Raw genomic sequence first — 8,098 nt, 5'->3', positions numbered from 1 at the left:
GGGCTCGGGGTCAGGCAGGGGTGGGAATCACCGTGCCGGGTGTTTGCCGTGTCCCTGGGCTCTGGGACAGCCCCGGCTCTCCCCTGCAGAAAGCTCTGGAGAGCAGAGAGGACTTTGGCACGTCCCCATCACCCGGCACCTCCCCGGCCGCCTCTGCCCCCGCCAAGGTTAGCCAAGCCCCGGCTGCAGACAGAAGGAGCTGAACTTGTTTGTGGTTTCTGAAAGACAAACCCGAGCCAAACAAAATCAGAAATCCCAGAAAGAGTCCTTAGGCTGCTCCTTCTCCTGCTGCTGCTTTGCCGCATGGGGCAGGAGCTTCGGCAGGGCCTGAGCTGGCTGAATTCGGAGGGACCCGGTATATGGAGCACTGGGGGCTGCCAGAGAATCCCCCACACTTGGCAAAGGCACCACTCAAAGTCGGGCTGACAGCAGGTCCCCCTGCTGGGATGCCTGAGCTGTGTCCGTGCTCACTGCTGTGGTTTGGGAAGGACTGGGTGTGGGGCTGAGCCACCTGCAGCTGCAGCAGCAGCAGGGCTGTCCCCACCCGTGCAGCAGCAGCAGCAGGGCTGTCCCCACCCGTGCAGCAGCAGCAGCAGGGCTGTCCCCACCCCGCTCGCTGGCTCAGGGTGGGCAGCTCCAGCTCCAGCCCCACAGCGCGTCCGAGTTGGCACCGCTGGCACTGCTGGGCTCTGCCGGGGCTGCCCCAGCCTCTGCTTTTCTTCCAGGCCCTGAAGCCTCTTGGCGAGCTGTGTTTGTGTTTGGAGGAGCCAGGGCAAGGGCGTGCAGAGCCCGGAGCGCCGCTGGGGCAGGGCCGGTGCCCGGGGCAGGATGTGCCCTGAGCTCCAGCCGGCCGGACGGGTCTGTGTTTATGGCCCAAGCAGAGCGAGCCGGGATTAATCAGCCAACCCGGGAGGACAGGCTATGTTGGGTTTGAAATTCTTTAGTGCTTGTAATAACTCAGGTGAGTCTCTTTGTTCTTGTGAGCTGTAATTTTTCATTTGACAGGCAGTGTCCTGTGACAAAAGAGCCAAACAGCCACATCCAAACACACCCAGCCCTGGGATGTGGCACCAAGCCCCTCCACCTGTCCCCGCCCCACTCCCAGGTGACAATTTCCCCAGCACAGCCAGCTCCAGGGGCAGTTTGACCGCACCTGTGTGGTCAGGGCTCAATGCCAAGGACAAACGATGCTGACCCATTGACCCCCTCCCGTGGGACAGCTCTGGGCCCTGCCAGCCTCGGGACACCGTGTGTCCCTGTCCCCTCTGCCCAGGGCCCAGCCCAGTCTCCATCTCGAGGTGCGTGCTGTGCTCTGCTCCCCTCTCCCAGGGTTCCCGCAGGGATTACAGAGCGCAGCGCTACCACGGGACAGAGGACTCGGCTCCTCCCTGCTCCCCTTCCCCCCGGCGGCAGCGGGAGGCAGGAGGATGTGGCAGCTCAAGGCTGAGCCTAAAGAGGCTTACAGTGACTATTTACCTTCGCGAGGGGCTATTTTGGGCTCTCGGCTGCCGCTAATGCAGCGCTCAGGGCAGCACTGAGGGGACGCCACGTGAGGGTCCCTGCTCCTGGGACCCACGTTCCTCTCTGTAGGGAACGAAGCTTGGCTGCTTTTTTGTTCATTGGTTTTGGTGTTTTTTTTTTTTTTCTTTTTTTTTTTCAGATGGCAAAGAGTGTCACAAAGGAAAATCTTGGGGATGGGTCAGAAGGACCTTTGAAATGCACTGCCCTGTCCAAGGTGGGACTCGTGGCCAGCCTTGCACTGCAGGGAAGTCTCAAGGTTGCTTTCAATGCTATCCTAGGCACTGCCAGAGGCCTCCAGGTTGGTTTCACTGACCCTGTCTCCCCCCAGACAAGCTCAGATAGTTGTGGAGCTCCAGTGTGAGTTAAATAATGGCATCACAAGTCAATGGACAGGCTGAGACTGGAATTGGGTCACTGGGATGAGAGTGCTGATGATCCTTGGGGATCAGCTCCATCCCTTTGTGTCCCCAACTAGGGCAAAGTGGGGTCAGTGTGTGCCAGGGCCATGGGGAGCTCCAGTGGGGAGCACAGGGACAGACAACTGAAGTCTCCTGTTGGCAGAGGGACGCCCAGGGGACACCAGGCATGGCAGAGTGGACAAGGGTGGTAAATGGTCCCAAGGATGCACAGCCAGAGCTGAGCCCTGCTTCGAACAGAACTCAGCTCATTCCACACACTGGAAAGCTGCAGTGCAGAGTCTTTAACTAAAGGAATCCTGAGTGATTTCCACATTGCTGAATGACATTTTAATAGTGGAAAAATAACACTCCAAATTATCTACTTCATCTCTTCCTATTGTCTTTTACTGGCTGGGAACGAGTGCTGCAGCAAAACCAGCTCTGGCCCTTCTGGGAGGGGTTTGCTGCTGCCTCCCAGCCCATGGCAGGCAGTGAGGAGGCCAGGAGGGGCTGCTCCCCTGTGCCCAACCACATGTGAGTCTAGGAGGGGCTGCTCCCCTGTGCCCAACCACATGTGAGTCTAGGAGGGGCTGCTCCCCTGTGCCCAGTCCTCCAGGGCTGGCAGGGCTGCCCACACCTCGCAGTGCTCCCAGGGGGCTCTGGCTGCTCGGGCACCAGGAGCAGCCACGGTGCTGCCAAGGCCTCACAGCCATGCCCGTGTGACACGGGGCTGGCAGGTGGCAGAAGGCAGTGTCTGCCTCCTGCTGTCCCCCTGGGGAGCTGGCACCTGTCCCTGTGCCACCGAGTCGCTCTGCAGGAAGATGCTTCCGGCATTTTCTGCTGTGTGCTTCTTCTGACCTGAATTCAGCCACTGCCACTTGGAGCCTCCATGTGGATGGAGGCACCGAGTGCTGCCACAGGTGCCCAGGAGCAGAGCCTGGGGACAGCAATGCAGCCCTGGCACCCAGCACATCTCTGAGTGGCTGCAAAAAGGGCAGCTCAAGCTGGGGGACGGTGTCTGCTGTCCCCAGCCTGCACAGCAAAGGACACACAAAAGCCTCACACCAACTTTTATTATCACTGACACATAAATCTCCACAAACTCCCTGCCCAGAGGAGAGCAGCCCCAGCCCTTACACGAGGTGCCCCTTGCCAAAGCCCAGCTCAGCCCTGCAGCCTCGGTGCCCCACAGCCAGGCCGGCTCAGAGCTGCACCATTCCCAGTGGCTTTCCCACTGCTCCCATCCAGGGGAAGGTTTCCATCCTCTGGATTGAAGGCACACAAATCAGGAGCTGAACTGTCCTTCTGCCTTTGGCACGCCGCCTTCAGTGGGTCAAGGCTCCTTCCACTCAGGAATGCCGCGTGCTCTTGGCTGGTGCTGGGTCACTCCAGCAGGAACAGGGCTCCAGGACAGCTGTGGGTAAGGCTTTGCAGAAGGATTTTGAGAGAAATGTGCTTGTCAGGTGCAGGAACCCACCGAGCTCTGCCCGAGGACACAGTGGTTCCACACGTGCGGCTGAGGGCACAGACACTCCTGAGAGGCAGGGCTGGGAGTGAGCCTGCCCAGGACAGCTCTGGGGGCAGCAGCGTGGAGGGAGGGACAGGGAGCAGAGCAGGACGGCCAGGGAAGGCTGCAGAGGATGCAGGGAGGCACAGCCCGCTGCCACCTCGGCTCCTTTTCCACCCCCACAAGGAAACTGCTCCCCTGGCTCCGTTTGGCACAAACGCTGGCTCAGGACACGCCTTTGGAGGCCACGGAATTTGGTAAGAACCTTTGGCAACAGGGCTCAGGGCCCCAGCTCCACTTCTGGCAGGCAAAATTTATAGCAGACATGGGGAGAAACACTGTCCTTTCAAAAACACCCCGAGGGAAACCTTTATCAGACAGAACTCAGCAAAAACTACTGCAACAAGGCAAGTTTCATTTTCACTTTGGGATGTGGATCAGGGAGCACCCCTGGCACTGACTGAAGGGCCTAAAACCCACAGGGGGTGTATGTGCCACAGGCTGTGGCAGTGACAGGCAAGGACAGTAAATATTCAGTAATTGAGGAGAGCCAAAGGAAACACAATGGGAAACATACTGGAAGCAACAGACTAAAGTATTAAAGTCTGCAGCTGTCAGCATAAAGAAACAGCTTTGCTGTAATGTCAGAGAGTCACAGAATGGTTTGGGTTGGGAGGGACCTTAAAGCTCATCCCATTCCCGCCTCTGCCATGGGCAGAGACACCTTCCACTGTCCCAGGTTGATCCAAGCCCTGTCCAACCTGGCCTTGGGCACTTCCAGGGATCCAGGGGCAGCCCCAGCTGCTCTGGGCATCCTGTGCCAGGGCCTCAGCTACCTCCCAGGGAAGAATTCCTTCCCAATATCACATGAAGAAGGAAACTTTGGGCAGTGTCTGTGAAATACCTTGACTCAGAGCAGCTGTGCTCTGAGACCTGGGGCAGTCCATTTTTTACAAAAATGGAAAAAAATCATGCCAGCCAGTGTATCCTATAAAACCAGAAAAGGCCAGAGACAAGACTTCGAGGTGACTGGTCCTTCCTTGCTGGCAAAGCAGACACCTGCCCTGCAATCCCAATGGTCTGCAGTTTTATTTTTGGCAGATTATAATTAAAATGGCTTTTATGGCTTTAAAAAGAAGCCACGAAGCTGCATGTTTTGGTTGAAGCAGAGAGGAGTGCTCTGGGTGAGGGGACAGTGGCCTTGGCTCTGCTCCTGCCACCTGCCCACCAACACTTCTGGGCAGCCTTGGCTCCCCGGAGTGTTCTTGTTTCTCACCAGCAAGTAAGAAAGTTCTGGTTGCTAACCAGTCCAGTCCCAGAGGCAGAATAAAAAGTCCTTGTTAAAACCTAGAAAAGCTGGTTTCTAACAAAATCAAATCCAAACAGAGTTCCTGGGTCGATGCCTTTCTCTCAGGTTCCATCACCCATGCAACGGAACTTCCCCTACAGAGCAATTTAATTCCTCTTCCATTCCACACCTTCCAGTCTTCTCAGGAGCCTTGACAAGCTATTCCTCCATTCCTTTCTTTAACATTTTTTCCTATGCACATCCTTCCTGCCCTTCCCTTCCGTCGCACCCTGTTCCTCTCAGCTATTTTCGGAAGGCAAAGACATCCCGTGTTTTCAGGCCTCTCTTGCCTTCACTTCCTGCTTTAGGAGAAGACACTTCCACCAGCCCCCCGTATGGGCAGCTCTCGGACTCCGGGTGGTGGCCAGAGCACTCCACGGCAGGGATGAAGCCGCTGTCCCACATGCCTGTCCCACACAGCTTGCAGAGGTCGTGCAGGCTGCAGGGGATGCGGGGCAGCAGGTGGAACTGATAGAGCAGACTCCTGGCCTGGAGGGAGAGAGAGGGAAAACAGTCACCCCTCACCAGGGACCAGCATGGAGGGCTGGGGTGAACTCCCACCCAATCCTCCTGTTTGGCTGCCTGGGCTTCAGCAAACAGCTTCCTGCCAAACACCTGAGGGTTACCTGGCACTGGGGACAGCGGCAGGTCACAGGGGCTGCCGCACACCACAGCTCATCCCATGGCCCCATTCGCTGCCAGCTGAAAGGAACGGGCACCATGGCACCAACAGCTCTGTCTCCTTTTCCCTGAGCAGGTTATCCAAACAAGGGTTATCCCAACCACACTGCCACCTCCCAAGCACTCAACAACTACCTCCTCCTGCTGCAAATCTTGTTTCCAGGCAAACAGCAGCATCCCACCCAGGCAGCCACGGGGATACAGGAGATGCAAAGCTGAAGCAGCAGTCCCTGGGTTTCTGAATACTCTGACTCATCTCTGGACCCTGTCCCACACGGGCACCTGGGCATTTACCTTCCTGAGTACGAGCTCCCCGTTCATGTGCATGGCCAGGTTGCTGAAATGCAGCAGCATCTGGTCAGTGGCCAGCTGCTGCTCGATGACGTCGTCCCCATAAATCACCACGATGGCCACGCAGATGAAGAGGTGGAAATAGTCTGTCTGGAATGGGAACACAGGGGCTGCTGTACAGCAGGTGGAGGCAGAGCTCTGGCTCCACCTCCCACCCTCCACAAGCAGGTCCTTGGTGAGAGATTTTGCACCCTTCAGTTCTGCCCAGTGATGAGAATGTGAGTCACTGGTGACTTCTGAACCACAGCTGAGCCAAAGCCTCTTTACTTCACAGCACAGCAGCAAGGTCTGCACCAGTGTTTGAACCATAGAGCAGATTTTTGGGAAGACATTTCCCAGCTGTGTAAGAGAAGCCTGAACTTCAGAAGCGGGTGTTTAGCATTTCCTGGAACACTTCCTTGTGAAGCGCACACATCCCCAAGGAGGAGAGGCAAGCAGGGCTCCATCCTCCTGCCACTCAGATAAACCTCTGCCATAGTCCCAGACCCAGCTTATTTTGGCGACTTTGCTTTGAAGAGCCTTTCTGGAAACGCTCAGTGCTGAGGCTGAGGACTCAGCCAGGATGTGCCGTGCCCTGGCAGCTGCCTCACCTGGTAGTGAGCCCAGCACGCTTCCCACATGCGCAGCGCCTCGGCCTCCGGGAACTCCCTCTTGAAGCAGAGCAGGATCCAGCGGTGGCAGAAGAGCATCTGCAGCCCGTCCTCTCCCAGGGCACACAGGTGCTGGTGGAAGCGGGGGTGCATCAGCCGCAGCAGCTCGCGCAGGTACAGCTGCAAAACACACCCGGGCTGGCTGGAGAGCTCTTCTCTCCCAGCTGCCACTTCACAAGAAGGATGGGTGTAACTGCTGGAGTACCTCAGCCACCCAGGATCAATTCTACCCACCAGGTATTTCCATAGAATATCCTGAATTGGAACTGATCCACAAGGATCATCAAAGTCCAGCTCCTGGCCCTGCACATGGCAACCCCAAGGATCACCCCAAGGATGTAGTGGCTCTGGAGTGTGATTTGGAATGCTGGACCCCCCCAGCTCAGGAACAGGGGAGAGGAGAAGCCATGACAGGGCTGAAGGGAGCCCAGCACTCAGCCTCACCAGCTGTTTCTCCATGTCCTCATCCCGGGGGGAGCTGATGAAGATCGTGTTCTGCATCAACCCAACAAAGCACCAGAAAGTATCCGACTCGTCCAGAACCTCTGCCAGGAGTGGGGCAACCAGGTCAGACATGCCCTGGGAGTATCCAATGGCTGGGTTAAACACTGCATAGTTCAGCAAGATCCTCCTGGAGCAGAGACACAAATGCAGAGGGGATAGGTGAGGGCAGGTGACAGCATCATCTCAGTGACAAAGACACAGGGCCTCATGTAAGGTGCTATAACACAGACAGGGAAACCCTGCTGCAAACCCCAGTCCTGTGGCATAAACTTCAGAAAAAGGTTTGGCATTCACAGGCAGCAAAATATAAACAGAAAATGAGAATTTAAAAAGATGAGGAGGACAGAAATGAATGGCCCAAGGGAAAGGAGAGATGATGCCCAACACATCCATAAACCTCCAAGCCATGCTGTTGGATGAAACCCAACTCTTTTGAGATCACACCTTTACAAGTCACACTGTCATGGAGCAGACTCTGGTGTGCCTGTCCTCTACCCCACCAGGAGAACCACAGACCCAAGCACCTGCCCACAGCCCTACCACAGCACCTCTGCTGTGCCGGTGTGTGCAGGGAAGCTCAGAGGTGGGAGCAGGGTTATAGGACTGAGAAGGGAACTACAGCAGCAGTGGGAGCACTGGGGAAGTCCTTGCTGCTGCATCCCGTGGTTGCAGAGGCAGATGGGTGCTGTGCAGCACTCCCAGGCAGCCTGGGCTGGGGGCTGATTAACATTGAGCAGGACATGGTTTTTAGGACACTGGAATCAGACACTTCACCTCATGGTCTCCACATTTGGGTTGTCCTCCCCTCGGAAGAACTGGTTGCTGCGGTCGGTCCTCACGACGTCCTTGTCCACCGTGAACTGCACCTGGCGCCAGAAATCCTTCTGCTCATCTGGAGTCATGGACAGCCTGCACACCACACAGCAACAGCAGAGGGTTGCCAAGAAAGGAATGTGATTGCCACAAGGAACAAAAAGCCTCATTTCAGTCTTAGTTTGCAGAAAAACTATTCCTGTACCGAGTTTCCTCAGCACCTGAAAAATAGACCAGCAGGTCTGTCCAGAACAGTGGATTGTCTGTCCCAAGGGATTACTGGAAGGAGCCTCCTGGGTTATAAACAGGATGACATGATGTGTTT

General features: G+C 56.4%; 1 protein-coding gene across 5 annotated transcripts in view; it reads right to left on the bottom strand.

Moving 5' to 3' along the window:
• Positions 1 to 4,166: 4,166 nt before the first annotated feature.
• Positions 4,167 to 8,098, bottom strand: part of TBC1D16 (TBC1 domain family member 16) — a 29,321-nt gene continuing 25,389 nt past the window's right edge. For all 5 annotated transcript variants that reach the window (XM_041409055.1, XM_041409057.1, XM_041409060.1 and 2 more), the window contains 5 exons: positions 7,735 to 7,869; positions 6,901 to 7,087; positions 6,397 to 6,576; positions 5,750 to 5,896; positions 4,167 to 5,263 (listed from right to left, as the gene is read on the bottom strand). In XM_041409055.1, the coding sequence (XP_041264989.1) occupies positions 5,018 to 5,263; positions 5,750 to 5,896; positions 6,397 to 6,576; positions 6,901 to 7,087; positions 7,735 to 7,869 (895 nt within the window). In that variant the 3' untranslated portion in view covers positions 4,167 to 5,017. The remainder of the gene's footprint in view (positions 5,264 to 5,749; positions 5,897 to 6,396; positions 6,577 to 6,900; positions 7,088 to 7,734; positions 7,870 to 8,098) is intronic.

This window comes from Onychostruthus taczanowskii, unplaced genomic scaffold, assembly GCF_017590055.1.
Source record: "Onychostruthus taczanowskii isolate IOZ18803 unplaced genomic scaffold, ASM1759005v1 scaffold30, whole genome shotgun sequence".
Taxonomy (NCBI): Eukaryota; Metazoa; Chordata; class Aves; order Passeriformes; family Passeridae; genus Onychostruthus; species Onychostruthus taczanowskii.
This window is presented reverse-complemented; position numbering and strand designations above follow the sequence as displayed.